This window comes from Narcine bancroftii, chromosome 3 (assembly GCF_036971445.1).
Source record: "Narcine bancroftii isolate sNarBan1 chromosome 3, sNarBan1.hap1, whole genome shotgun sequence".
In the NCBI taxonomy this organism is placed as follows: domain Eukaryota; kingdom Metazoa; phylum Chordata; class Chondrichthyes; order Torpediniformes; family Narcinidae; genus Narcine; species Narcine bancroftii.
The window spans coordinates 299,313,821-299,329,184 of record NC_091471.1 but is presented as its reverse complement, the minus strand read 5'-3'; the positions used below and the strand labels follow the sequence as shown (position 1 = coordinate 299,329,184).

The 15,364-nt window shown below is 40.9% G+C and overlaps 1 protein-coding gene across 2 annotated transcripts in view; it reads left to right on the top strand.

The window, feature by feature from the left end:
* The window catches only part of zap70 (zeta chain of T cell receptor associated protein kinase 70), an 83,178-nt gene that overhangs the window by 26,938 nt on the left and 40,876 nt on the right, over window positions 1-15,364 (top strand). For both annotated transcript variants that reach the window (XM_069928665.1, XM_069928666.1), the window contains exon 3: window positions 14,076-14,236. In XM_069928665.1, the coding sequence (XP_069784766.1) occupies window positions 14,076-14,236 (161 nt within the window). The remainder of the gene's footprint in view (window positions 1-14,075; window positions 14,237-15,364) is intronic.

Below are 15,364 nucleotides of genomic sequence, written 5' to 3'. Positions count from 1 at the left end.
GCTTCATGTATGGAATTGTTGTGCAGTCAATGTGCTGTTAGTCTCTGAGATTCAAAGTGGCTAATACTGACAACATGGGTGATAGTGTGTAATGGGAAGATGCTGATGGTTTTCTCCTCCTCTCCCCCACTATAAGTTTAGCTGTGCAGTTGTCACATGACCTCAACATGGTTCTGGATGAAGCTGGAAGGTTTGTGTGATTAGCTCCCTCAAGGCTAGAGCTGGATGAGGTCCTCACCCGGGAAGAGACAATTGAACAACTGAAAAGTGGCAAAACAGCAGGTATGGATGGAATCCCCCCAGAGGTCTGGAAGGCTGGCGGCAAAACTCTGCATGCCAAACTGCATGAGTTTTTCAAGCTCTGCTGGGACCAAGGAAAGTTGCCTCAGGACCTTTGTGATGCCATCATCATCACCCTGTACAAAAACAAAGGCGAGAAATCAGACTGCTCAAATTACAGGGGAATCACGCTGCTCTCCGTTGCAGGCAAAATCTTCGCTAGGATTCTCCTAAATAGAATAATACCTAGTGTCGCTGAGAATGTTCTCCCAGAATCACAGTGCGGCTTTCGCGCAAACAGAGGAACTACTGACATGGTCTTTGCCCTCAGACAGCTCCAAGAAAAGTGCAGAGAACAAAACAAAGGACTCTACATCACCTTTGTTGACCTCACCAAAGCCTTCGACACCGTAAGCAGGAAAGGGCTTTGGCAAATACTAGAGCGCCTCGGATGCCCCCCAAAGTTCCTCAACATGGTTATCCAACTGCACGAAAACCAACAAGGTCGGGTCAGATACAGCAATGAGCTCTCTGAACTCTTCTCCATTAACAATGGCATGAAGCAAGGCTGCGTTCTCGCACCAACCCTCTTTTCAATCTTCTTCAGCATGATGCTGAACCAAGCCATGAAAGACCTCAACAATGAAGACGCTGTTTACATCCGGTACCGCACGGATGGCAGTCTCTTCAATCTGAGGCGCCTGCAAGCTCACACCAAGACACAAGAGAAACTTGTCCGTGAACTACTCTTTGCAGACGATGCCGCTTTAGTTGCCCATTCAGAGCCAGCTCTTCAGCGCTTGACGTCCTGTTTTGCGGAAACTGCCAAAATGTTTGGCCTGGAATTCAGCCTGAAGAAAACTGAGGTCCTCCATCAGCCAGCTCCCCACCATGACTACCATCCCCCCCACATCTCCGTCGGGCACACAAAATTCAAAACGGTCAACCAGTTTACCTATCTCAGCTGCACCATTTCATCGGATGCCAGGATCGACAACGAGATAGACAACAGACTCGCCAAGGCAAATAGCGCCTTTGGAAGACTACACAAAAGAGTCTGGAAAAACAACCAACTGAAAAGCCTCACAAAGATTAGCATATACAAAGCCGTTGTCATACCCACACTCCTGTTCGGCTCCGAATCATGGGTCCTCTACCGGCATCACCTACGGCTCCTAGAATGCTTCCACCAGCGTTGTCTCCGCTCCATCCTCAACATTCATTGGAGCGACTTCATCCCTAACGTCGAAGTACTCGAGATGGCAGAGGCCAACAGCATCGAATCCACGCTGCTGAAAATCCAACTGCGCTGGGTAGGTCACGTCTCCAGAATGGAGGACCATCGCCTTCCCAAGATTGTGTTATATGGCGAGCTCTCCACCGGCCACCGTGACAGAGGTGCACCAAAGAAGAGGTACAAGGACTGCCTAAAGAAATCTCTTGGTGCCTGCCACATTGACCACCGCCAGTGGGCTGATATCGCCTCCAACCGTGCATCTTGGCGCCTCACAGTTCGGCGGGCAGCAACCTCCTTTGAAGAAGACCGCAGAGCCCACCTCACTGACAAAAGACAAAGGAGGAAAAACCCAACACCCAACCAATTTTCCCCTGCAACCGCTGCAACCGTGTCTGCCTGTCCCGCATCAGACTTGTCAGCCACAAACAAGCCTGCAGCTGACGTGGACATTTACCCCTCCATAAATCTTTTTTCGCGAAGCCAAGCAAAAGAAGAAAGAAGAAATTAATAAGATGAATATCATGGAGAAATCAAATCACAAATAGAAGTTACTGGAAGAGTGCAATGAGTCAAGCAACATCTGTGGAATAGAGAAACCAGTCACCGCTGTGGAACAGGAAGCCTTTCCTCAGAAATCAGTGTTTCAAATGCAGATTGGGTAAACAAGCAGACAGTGATGTTGTCTGTAGGTGTGCACCAATGTTGATCGAAACTTGTTGGCTACTGTCACAGAATGGGAAATCATCTAACTTGGTTTGACCCTGCAAACCTTCTACAGTGAGGGGTTGTTAACTGAGCCACTTTCAATAGCAAATTCCAGTGGACATCTGCATCAGGTAAACAGAGAAGTTTAGGGGAGATGTCAGGGATCGTTCTACCTCGGTTAACGCCACTATAAACATAAATAATACAATTCAATATTGCCAGTCAGAAACAAAGTCTTGTCAGCAGAGTTTCCATCTGTTTCTTTCTGCTCTCTGAATAAATAAAACAATTTAATTCAACTATATTATTCAATTATTATTTGAAAACTGCTGATTTTTAATATGTTAACTTTTGTTTATTTTATCACATATATGAAAGCTTGATACCTGATACGAGTGGTACCTTCCTGTTTGTGATACTATGTTTGAAAGTGAGGACAGGAAGTCAGAATTAGTTCCATTACATTGGGACTCCCTCTGGCGGATATTTCTGGCAATGCTTTAGAACATAGAACACAGAACACAGAACAGCACGGGGAAAGGCCCTTCTACCCACATCTCTGCACCAAACATGGTGCCCAAATTATGCTGAAACTTGGCAGCTTGTGTACAATCCATATCCCTGTATTTCCTGCATATTCATGTGCCTCTCTAAAAGCCTTCTGTATATTTTTGTATCTGCTTCAACCGGTTTATTTCGATAAATAGAGCCACGGGAAACTACAGCACAGAAAACAAGCTATTTGATCCTTCTAGTCTATGCCAAAACATCATTCCTCTAGCCCCCTCCCCCCCCCCACCCCGACCGGCTAGAGCCATCCAGACCATTCACATCCAATTTATTCTTAAAACTTAAGAGTGAGGCCGCATTTACCATCAGATGGCAGCTCTTTCCAAACTCCCAGCACTTTCTGATTGAAGAACTTCCCCCTAATATTCCCCCCTTTCATATTTCACCCTAAAGCCATGTCCTCTCATATTCATCTCTCCCAATCTGTTTCATTTTTCCCTGTAACACAACTCCTGATCACAAACCCCGATCTCTGAGGAGCACTACTGGTCACAAACCTCCAGCCAAACTAACACCCTTCCCTCTGTTTTCTTTTGGCTAGACAATTCAATACCCAAACTATCAATTACATAACAGAATTGTGTGAAAATAGCCCTGAGGCAGGGTCTTGATCTTTCTTCCCCATAGATTTTTTTAGATTTAGATATAGACAGCATGGTAACAGGCCCTTCCAGTCCATGAGCCCATTCCACCCAAATTCTCCAATTGACCTACAACCCCCGTATGTTTTGAAAGAACGGAGGAAACTAGAATACCTGGAGGAAATGCATGCAGACATAATGAGAATTTACAGAACATGTTATAGACAGAGTCAGATCCGAACCCAGGTGCTAATTGCTATGCTAGCTGTCCTCGGCCCAACAGTTTGGTTAGTTTTGTGACAACAATGAAGTTTCCCGAGGTAACATGAGTTTTGTTATAGTTTTCTTAATATTTATTTTGTCATTCCCCAAAGTTTGAGCAAAGAGCAAGAATTGATTGCATAACTAGTATTAAATTTACAGTTATTTTCAATCATATATTTCTTCTAATCTCAAGATCTTTTGTAAAAAAAGTTCAATTGTTCTTATTTTTGAGTTAAAGTGAACTGAGGTGAGCCAATTGAAATGTAAGGTTAGGCTGCTAGTTGGAAATGAGCAAAACATAAAAATAATGCTACCAATATAATGATTTTAAGAATTTTAAACCAGTAGTTTATCTTATAGATTGTGATCAATTCTTGTTTCATTCCTGCTTCTCATGGTGTAGTTAAAACAAACAAGATGTAATATATCACTTCTGATAAAAGGTGGAGTGCCCTGACCTTTTCAAGGAAGATCTGTGGTTGGAAGGGAAATTCTAGGAAGTTGACAATGATAATGAAGCAATGGGAATCAACTGTATGTCCACGATAGAATGCTGAGATTGGACAGGAGGACCTCAATGAAATGCTGTTCTCGAACTTGGTGACATCCTTGGTAAAGTGTGCAGGAATGGGAAACACAGTTAAAGTATCTCTGGTGAGTTGCACATTGCATTTTGTGGATCAGGGACCACATTGACCTGTAGTCGACAAGTCACAACATGACAACAAGAATGGATTTTGAATTCAATATCACAGATTACACCTTTTTAGTATTGTTGCAGCTTACTCCATTCAAGTATATTCACAATCCTGACCCATCACAGAATCTTCTGTTCTCTGTGCCCCCATATTTACTTTGCTTCTACTTCAGTATATCAATCCTTCCACCTACTCCTTGTTCTAAGTTCAAACTGCTCTTTGGGTAAACAGATGTGCCTGAATTCCTTGTTGGATTTGTTAATGAGATATTGTCAAGCTGGGTCACTCTTCATCTGCTTCCATGTAAATCAGTAGAGACTGAAGACAAAACTTGACAAAATGCATGTCACCTCCCTCTGTATCGGGACAGGCAAGGAATTTGGCCAGATCACTATGCCCGAAGACTCACAACTTAACCAACCTTAGGTCAGATTTTGGAGAGCCCATCCCAGTGGCACTGGCCAAATGCAGGGAGCAGAGAAGAGGGATTGTGGTCCCAACAATCTCAGTTCCTTGGGACTGACTTGGCGGTAGCCCTGATCTCACCTACAGTGGAACTTCCATTTCGGTTTCTACTGGATAAATATTTTCATTCTAGGAAAGGAGACCCACAGGTTATTACTCAGCCATATTCCTGGATAAAAAAAAATTCTAACCCAGTAAATATTTCATCAGTTCTAACACATCCTTATAAACTTGTTTGCACATTCTCCACGCCCTTCTTATAACAAGGAGGTCAAACTTGTTTGTACACAAGTGCAGGCACAGGACTGCTTAGAACTTGGAGGGGAGACCACCATGTGCCGTAGGTTTCTGTGAAGGGCGCTGGACAAAGTGTCAACTCTCTGTCTACCTTACTGTAGACAAAAATTAAAGAATTTCATGAACGTTACATTCTAAATGTGGTATTACGTGACAACAGTGGAACCTCTACCTTTACCTTTAGATTGATCAGGATTCCATATAAGAACAAAAATTGAATAGTTTTCATTTCTCAGCCTCTGGAATGAACCCAAAGCGTTTTTTAATCTCAAATGACCATATTAGATAATGTCATGCTTGTTTTTTTTTAATCTGAATATTTTGACTGCTCTATTCATTCACATTTCCACTTTCATGCTCCTATTCTTCCTTTCAAAATACATTATTTTCAATATTGAAATTCTCTCAACAATTCCATACCTGCATTGCAGTTGTTTGTGTCAGCCAAAATAATTTCATTCAGTTTTCACTCTGGTGTGTTCTCTGGCCAGTTTGATCTTTATTATGCTTCTGTGATGGATTATGTTGTGTTTGTTTTGTATATAGATATGTTTTGGGAGATAAATTGGGGCAGGTTTTTTAGTGTAGGTCACAACCAAACACTTTAAAACAGATTTTATTTAAATTACTGGAGCTCTACTCATGCTAGACATGTCAGGGGCAAAAAGCCTTTACAAAATCTTTGGAGAGTGCCCAAGAGACTTCACTAATGGATTGTTGTTTACAAAATGGCAACAGATGAAAGAACTTGTCAGAGCTGCAGACTGTCTGGAATGGAACTTGCTGTTCTAGGAAGGTCGTGTAGTTTTTTGAGCAGAGATAGTCAAATAGGCTTTTGCTCTGAAAGAGAGAGAGAGAGATCAGTTCTACAGTTTTACAGTCAGCAGCAGCAGCTGGGACTGGAACGGGACAAGCTGGCAAGCTTGCAGAAAACCCCATTTGGAAGACAGGTTGTCAGTGCTTAGTTCAGCCAGGTCAAAGCCCTTGTGGTTCATGCAAGAGGAGAGGACTGGCTGTCTAATGTTTCACTTGAAATAAGACAGAACAAAAAGGAAATCTGTGATGACCTGAAAGAAAGAAGTTATATCATCTGGAGAACCCTGAGGGGGCAAGTTTCTTTGGCAAGACACTTTAGTAGCTGATTAAAAAGGAATCAGTTGTGGGTGTCCAGCGAACAACAAATCTCTCTCTGAAAACTGACAAGAACCTTCCTGAGTGGTAACCATTTACTTTTCATGCACCAAAGCCTGGTGAACTTTATAAATGTTAAATTCTGTGCAGAGTATAAGAATTGCCTGCAACCAGTGAACCTGGAGGAATGAGAAGTGAGATTGGACTGTGAACCAAAGAACTTTTCTGAACTTACACACACATCACATACACATGTGCTTAAAATTAGAAGGGGGTTAAGTTAGGTTAGTTAAGTCAATAGTGATAAGTTAAAGTGTGAATCTGTTTTCATGTTTAAAGATATTTAAAAGCAACTTTTGTTTAAGTAACCATTTGTCTTGGTGAATATCTATTGCTGCTGGGTTTTGGGGTCCCCTGGGTTCATAACATTTTTTGATCCCTGAATCCATCTTAGCCATATTGAATACCTTTTGAGAATCCAAGCATACTACATTTATTGTCGTATAACTGTTTGTTCCTCAAGGAGATGGCCAGCATTTGTATGTTTGAAAAGGTGATGACCATCTACTTATATGATGTGGATGTTATCAGATGCTTGGCTATCTGGGCATTATTCATTCATGTTGTGATTGCAGTTGAGGTGCAACTGAACTGAACTGAATCCTGGAGTCTTCAGTAAGCCAAATTAAAATGGGATAGTCATTGATAGTGGTTGAAGGTAGTTGGGCCATGGAGCTATTCCTCACAATTCTATAACAAAAGCAGGAAAACATGGAACTCTCAGTGGAAGAGGTAGCATTTGTATTGAAATGAAGAACAGACTGTTGTACAGGATCTGTTATGAGATGCCTCAACAATTATGACATGACATGAGAGTTTATTGTCATATCCACAAGTACAATGTGTAGATGCAATGATGTTTATACTACCTGCAACCTCACAAGTACATAGATTCATCAACTACTATACTATATCTTAAATTATCACAATACTGTATGTCATGAGACCAATTGCCTATATCAGGAATATTCCAGCCTCTGGCGAGCCTTTGTCCCAAACTGACTGAAAGTTATGGGGCTACTTAGGAATTGGCATCCCTGAGGCATTCTCAGCCATCAGCCCCAGCACAAAATCTGTACCCTCAAGTCCGGTATTGTTCTTTCCCTATCAAGAGCATCAAGATGGGAACCAATCCTTGTCCAGTGAGCAATGTAGAAAATGATATGTGGATGTGTACCAAAAAATGTGCATCCAAATGAGGAGAATCACCAAGAAACAAGATGCTAGAATCCAGAGCAAAAGGAGACTGATGGGAAAACTCATCAGGTTGAGCAGCATTTGTGGAAGCAGGGGATGGGGGGAGGGGCAGTCACCACCATCTGAAACAGGACTGAGAGGGAAGAAAGCAAGTATAATGAGGGGAGAGGTGAGGCAGAGACGGTAGGTGATAGGTGGTATCAGACGAGGTGGGGGATAATTGGCAGATGGAGCCATGTAGTGGAGGAGCAGAGGTGGAGTTCTGTCTTTATTTTGGATTTTCAATATCTGCAATTTTTTGGTTTGCTGGATTCACTGTTCAGTTTGAAATTGCTCAAGTATTTAAACAATGCTTTAGATCCTTTCTTGTCAGTCTTCAGCTGGAACAGGAGAAACTCGTGGGTGTAATCATGTCAGGGATTAAGAGCGATTGGGAACGAGATTTGAATTTAACATTCTCAGATAAAGATTGGTAGTCTATCTCACCTTGATTAATGATTCCTCATTTTGTGCAAGACACTGCTTATTACAATTTAAGGTGGTACACAGAACTCATATGTCCAAACTTAAATTATCTCATTTTTATGCAGATATTGATCCACTATGTGAGAAATATAAAATTTTTGAAGCTTCCCTGATCCGTATGCTTTAGGAGTGTTCAAATTATGAGAGAAGCTTTCAAAACTTTATCAAAATTCTTAAGATTGATTTGGAACCTTGCCTGTTAATTGCTTCATTTGATTTTTCTCGTGATTCAGATAAACTTATATTGGCGTCTCAGGAAAAAAGTTTTAGCTTTCACCACATTGATAGCCAGAGGAGCAATTTTATCGAAATGGAGAGATGTTTCATCCCCTACTCATACATGTTGGCTATATAACATAATGTCCTATTTAAGTTTAGAGAAAATTGGAAATAATAATAAAGGCAGAAAGTTTCAATTTTTGAAATTGTGGGGGCCATTTTTTTGAATGTTTTTTTCATACATGTAATTATTAAATTATTAAACAATAAAATAAATGTTTAAATTGAAAAAAATTTCATTTATTGATGGTTATAACCCCTCCCCTTCCCTCCCCCCATAAAGAATTATATATATATAAAAAGATTATATATAGTATAAAAAGGAGAAGTGAAAGAAAAATTGTAGTATCTTGGATTGCCTGGAGCATCGCTCCCCCTATACACTGGAACTCAACAGATTTTATGTGCTCATTTTCATTTTAAGGAAGAGGCTGGAAGAACATTTCCACATATTTATATGTAACATTTGTTTATATGAGCTCCAAATTCACAAAAATATAGGATATTTATTTCTCAAATTATATGTAATTTTCTCTAAAGGAATACAGCTTTGAATTTCTGCATTCTGTCTTCCCATATCTAAATATGAGTCTGATTTCCAAGTCACTGCAATACATTTCCTTGTTACTGCCAATGCTATTTTAACAAATTTGCACTTTAACTTGAAGAATTGTAGGGCCAATTCTTTGAATTTTTTTTATAATTGGAAGAATTAACAATTATTGTATGTTCTGGTCATTCTTTGCCTGTTCTCAGAAATCGCCAGTAGTTCCACATCATTGATTTTTTAAAATAAATTGAAATGGTAACCTTGATTAGAGGAAGGTGGTAGTGGTAGATTAGAGTTAGCTTTAGTTTCTTTTTTTCTCCTTTAATTTATACGTTATTTCAAAAAAAGGGTTTATCATGGTTGCATGGAGCAATTAAATTAAATGTCTTTGAGGTATTACAAGCAATTGACCACCGCCAGTGGGCTGATATCGCCTCAAACCGTGCATCTTGGTGCCTCACAGTTCAGCGGGCTGCAACCTCCTTTGAAGAAGACCGCAGAGCCCACCTCACTGACAAAAGACAAAGGAGGAAAAACCCAACACCCAACCCCAACCAACCAATTTTCCCCTGCAACCGCTGCAACCGTGTCTGCCTGTCCCGCATCGGACTTGTCAGCCACAAACGAGCCTGCAGCTGACGTGGACATTTACCCCCTCCATAAATCTTCGTCCGCGAAGCCAAGCCAAAGAAAGAAGATTAATGTAGATTTATCTACTTTTTATTGGATTTTGTTGTGTGTGCTTACTTGTGTACAAATTAATTATTATGTAATTGTCAATTTTGTATTTATGCTTATATGTTAAACTTAATAAAAATATTTTAAAAAGAAAAGTGATAGAATCTTTAGTACTTGGGCAGTCAGGGCCAAGCAGGTTCCAAAGAAATGAGCAGACTTCAGTAGAATTACTTGGTTGTCTCTCAGAAGACCTGCATGGGTTTTCCTTGGTTGCTCCAGTTTCCTCCCACCCTCCAAAACAGAGAGGGTTGGTAGTTTAATTGGATGTAATCCAGATAGCAGATTTGTAGGCTGGAGGGCTTCTACTGTGCTATATTGCTAAAATTTACAAAAAAAAACATTGCAAGGCATAACAGGCAGAATGAAAACCTTAATCTCAGGAGGAAACAGAACAAGCTCAGAAGGTGAGCAGATTGCTGGGGAGTTCTGGTTTTCTCCTGAAGGTGGCTGTTGAAGCTAAATGTGCTGAGTGATGGTGCCCGGTGACTGTTTTGGTGGCTTTCAATAATCAGAATCTTCAAGATCTCCAAGTGCCCTATGGAGGAAATGTATGAAGAACATTTGTGAATTTCTCTATGTTCTTTGGGAATGAAGTCATCCCTTTCAGGAGTGAAGGTGATATTCATAATATGAATAGAGTGGATAGTTGGAACCACCAAAGATCATCTCCACTCATCCTGGTCTATGAGCATTTGAAATAATCCTCTTGGAATGTGTTCTTTTCAATAGAGTACACCCTGGGAACAGGATGGATTTGGAGTGAATGCCCCATAACTCCAGAGCTGGATGGAGTGAGAATTATTCAATGAAGAGACACCTCCCTCTGTTATATTGTTAACTTACAAAGGGCTTTCAACTTGGGACCCAAGAGTGGCATTCAAGATATCCTGTCTACATTTTATGAAGGAAAAGGGCAACCATCCAATATGAGAATAGAACACCTCATATTTCAGATTTACTGTCAGAGTACATACATGACATCACATACCACCCTGAGATTCATTTTTCCTGCAGGCCTAGCAGAATTACCACTAATTGGTAGTGCAAAAAATAAACTAAACAGCGTAAGCATGTCAACAAATAAAAGTACTATAAACAGATAATGAATGTAAACAAACTGACTGTGCAATATAGAGAGAACAAAAGAAAATCAATAAAGTGCACAAGTAAGAGTCCTTAAATGAGTCTGATTGACTTTGTCATTGAGGAGTCTGATGGTGGAGAGGTAGCAGCTGTTCCTGAACCTGGTGGGGTGAGTCTTGTGGCACCGATACCGCTTTCCTGATGGCAGCAGCAAGAACAGAGTATGTGCTGGGTAGTGTGGGTCTTTGATGATTGCTGTTGCCCTCCGACGGCAGTGTTCCGTGTAGATGTACTCATTAGTGGGGAAAGTTTTGCCTGTGATGTTCTGTGCTGTCTCCTCTACCTTTTGGAGGGCTTGTGGGCTGAAATGGCCCTGTTACTGCGCTGCATATCTAAATTTAAAATTAAATGAATGCGGCAAAACTGGCTCTGTTCCTCCCATCACTTCTGTGTGTTTTTACTACAGATAATTCAACAAGGCTAAATGTAGAACACACAACCCAAGGTAATCTGCCCAAGGCTCTGCTCGATCATCTGTTCACAGCTCACCTGTGATGCAGGAAAGGTCAAAGCTCAGACCCATTTCAGACAGAAGAATTCAGCCAACAATGGAAGGCAGATCAGAGCTGCTGCAGTCACCGTGAAGAACCACTGGACATGGCCCATGGACATGCCAGGCGCCAATCTCCATCCAATGGTACTTGAACCATTTGGAGATGGTTTCTTGGTCACGCATCAGGCTCTTGCTGCTCATTACTGACTGAATGACCCTGTGATGTCTATTTTCCTCCATAAAGTTGCCCGTGAACCTTTGCCACTTCTATCCCCACCATGAGAGGGAGCTGTTGTTGTTTTTTTCTGAGGAAAATTCTTTTAGCATCACTGTTCAACTCCATTGGGGAGCCACTGATGTTTCAAAATTGTAACACCTCATGTTCACTTTAAAACTCTGTTCTAACACAAGTGGAGGAATTCATACATTTTATAGCTTTAAGGTTCAAAATTAGGACTGTGTACAATGAATGAAAAATTGCATTCAACGATGTTTATTCACAATGCAGTTTTGTTCTTAAGGTTTCTTAGATGTAGCAGCATCAGTTCTTTCTTCAAGTAAAGAAAGAATTGATGAGGAAGGCTGGCATTGGGAACAGATTCAGAGCAAGAGTTACTTCAACGTACCTGTGAATGGAGCACAGCCTCAATGATATTTCACAACTGTGGCTGTGTTCCTCACAAGACAGAGAAAGGATATTGACATTGTATTCAGAGAGATGATTTGCAAAAGTCAACAGCAGTTTTGGTTCCAAGGGTTGGACAGTGGGAAGAGGAAGAACTCAAACTTCAAAAACTTGTTTTATACTTTTTAAAAGCAAATATGCAGCTTAAATTGATCTCATGATGGGCTGAAGGATCTGCTGTCCTGTTTTTAAGGTGGGGCCATTGGGAGTCACCATCTCTGACGATGTCAACCCAGAACTATCTGAGACTTAACTGCATCACATCCAACATTTTTAGCCATCTTAACCCAGGTGCGTCCAGAGGATTAGTTTTCCCCTGTCAACTTTTCTTCATCCCAGGAATTCACAAGCGAAATTTCTCTGCACTTTACCCAATGCAAGCACATCTTTCCTTCAGCACAGAGATCAAAACTGTATGTAAAACCCCAAGTGCACTCTCAGCAGTTCCCTGGAAATATGCACATCTTTATATTCTGTACCTCTTATAATAAACTACAACATTCCATTAGCCTTCCTAATTATTATTGCACTTATATCCTAACACCTCGCAGCATTGATGTGCAAGTTAATAATGTCCATGTAACTAGAAATAAGACTGGACAACAATTTTTTTTCAAAAGGTTTGCTTCTTGAAAAAAAATTGGAATTATGATTGATAACTTCAAGCTGAACACAAAAATAGTTTCAGATTTTCCGTATCACGTAGGAGGTTGGAGAAATATTAAATTAACTTTTAATTTAATGCTGATAAGTGTGAGGTGCTTCATTTTGGTAAGAAGAATCAGAATAGGACATACGTGGTAAATGGGAGAGCATTGAGGAATACAGAAGAGCAGAAAGATTTAGGAATAACGGTACATCGTTCCCTGAAGGTAGAAACTCACGTGAATAGGGTGGTGAAGAAGGCTTTTAGTATGCTGGCCTTTATCAATCATTGCATGGAATATAGGAGTTGGGAGGTGATGTTGAGATTGTATAAGACGTTGGTGCGGCCTAATTTGGAGTTCTGTGTGCAGTTCTGGTCGCCTAATTATAGGAAGGATATAAACAGAGTGGAGAGAGTGCAGAGAAGGTTTACCAGAATGTTGCCTGGGTTTAAGCATCTGGAGTATGGAGAGAGATTGGACAGATTGGGTCTTTATTCTTTGGAGCGTAGAAGGTTAAGAGGGGATTTGATAGAAGTATTTAAGATTATGAAAGGGATAGACAGAATGGATGTGGATAGACTATTTCCGTTAAGAAGAGGAAAGATTAAAACAAGAGGACATGAGTTAAGAATTAAGGGGCAGAGGTTTAGAGGTAACATGAGGGGGAACTTCTTTACTCAGAGAGTGGTAGCCATGTGGAATGATCTTCCGGGAGAAATAGTGGCGGCGGAGTCAATTGTATTATTTAAGAAAAGGTTGGACAGGTATATGGATGAGAAGAAGATGGAGGGTTATGGGCATTGTGCAGGGAGGTGGGACTAGAAAGGGGTGTTTGGTTCGGTGCGGACTAGAGGGGCCTAATGGCCTGTTTCCATGCTGTAATTGTTATGTTATGTTATGTTATAATTGAATTTAGCATGTTTAATTGCATAATGATGCTGACATGATACGTTAGTTCAACTAACCTAAGAGTATTTTGCCGCGGATTTTTGTTTGTACTCAGCATCTGATGCCTCTCGTGTCAATGTCCAACAATAGTCGGCTGTCGCAATGTCCTGGTAAAACCTTTCACCATGTTCGTCACTGACTGCACCAAGATCAGCAGAGAAGTCCAAGGGCAAATGCAGAAAATGAATTTTCGTGGTTTTGTCTGCTTGACGTAGACTCAAAATATGACAGGAAATCATAAAATTTGGTTGTACCTAAAAAAAAAAGTTGTAAGGTGATTTTCGTGATCAGCAGCCCAAAATCTATAAAATACACCCAAAAGTGTTCAGGAAGCAAAATCTTAATTGACTAGTGTAATTGTTAATGCAATTATCTATGCAAGCTCCAGCGCTATGTGTGTGGGGTGGGGGGGGGGGGGCGGGTCCCACTGGGGGTAATATTCAATATTTTTATGAATGAGCTGGAGGAACAATCCTTGAAATGTATATAAAACAAATATATGCCTAGGTGTGAGGGCCTTGAATGAGAATATGGGTTGCAGAATGATTTGGGTGGATTTAGACTCATCTGGTTTCCTTCACAGGGTGATGCACTGGAACAGGCCATTATCAGCCAAGCTCCACAACTGCAGAAATTGATTGCAACCATGGCACATGAGAAGATGGGTTGGTACCATGGCATAATCACCCGTGATGAGGCAGAACGACGCCTCTACTCTGGAGCACAACCAGACGGGAAATTCCTGTAAGTTCAGGCTTTTGGGGAATGCATTTGCTTTAAAGATGAGGATCAAATATAGGATTGGTTCAACTATGGAGGACTTTTTAATCTAATATATGACTACTCTTCACTGTTCTTAAACCCCAGAGTACAACATTCACACCTGCACCAAGACCTCACCATGAATGCAACTGACAAATGGATCTAAAAAAAACCTGCATCGTGTGACCTGCATAACCTAGCTATCAACACAACAAAGACCCAGGATTTTAGCCCAGTGAAAAAATAAGTCATGAATCTCTAGGTTTGCTTGTTGAACTTTCACTCTACTGAATTCTGGAGCTAGCATCGCCAAACCATACTGTTAGACACTGAAAAGAGAAGGAAATGAATCGGGAGTCTGGTGATATTTAATTTTTAAAAAATGGGAAGTCTGCTGTAAATATTGTATCATTCTTCCTCATTGATTGAACTTCCATAGATGAAGCTATGAAATGAAAGTTAACAATTGGCTTCAGCTCCAGGTAGAATGGTATAACAGGTTAGAGTGTACTCCTGGAGTCCGAAGGTGCCAAATCCCCAGCAGTCCAGGCTGATTCTCCAGGTAATGCTGTGAAGGCTCTGTTATCAGCCATGTGGCTTGGAAGTTGCTGTACAGCTAAACAGATGCTGTTTTACATCATCACCCTGTTTTACTCCCCTGCAAACTGCAGTAGCACCCAAAGGTGTGGCTAAATAGGTGCTCCATGCATTTCAGAGTTGCAACACACATCACCTCATGGCAGAGACCAAGCACTTTGCTCACACAGCAAGAAATTCTGCTGATTGTTATCCAGGTTATTCATGAACAGGGAAATGCAGGTCCTCTGGCTGCAACTCGTTGAACTATTCTGGGACAGAGAACTGGGGTTTGGGGAGTAAAAGATATCTGGCTCTGCTCAAGGTATTGGGAAAGTAATTCCAGACAAAACCACTTAAATACTCGTGGCTAAAATCCACATGACAAATTAAAATTAATATTCATAAAAGAACAACAAAGGCTTAGGACACAAACATAAATCTGTGTAAGGAAAATCAAATCTTAAAAAAATAATGAAGTACATTGAAAGAGAAAAAATGTTTCTACTTCCTTTGCATCTCTTATAAGATGTT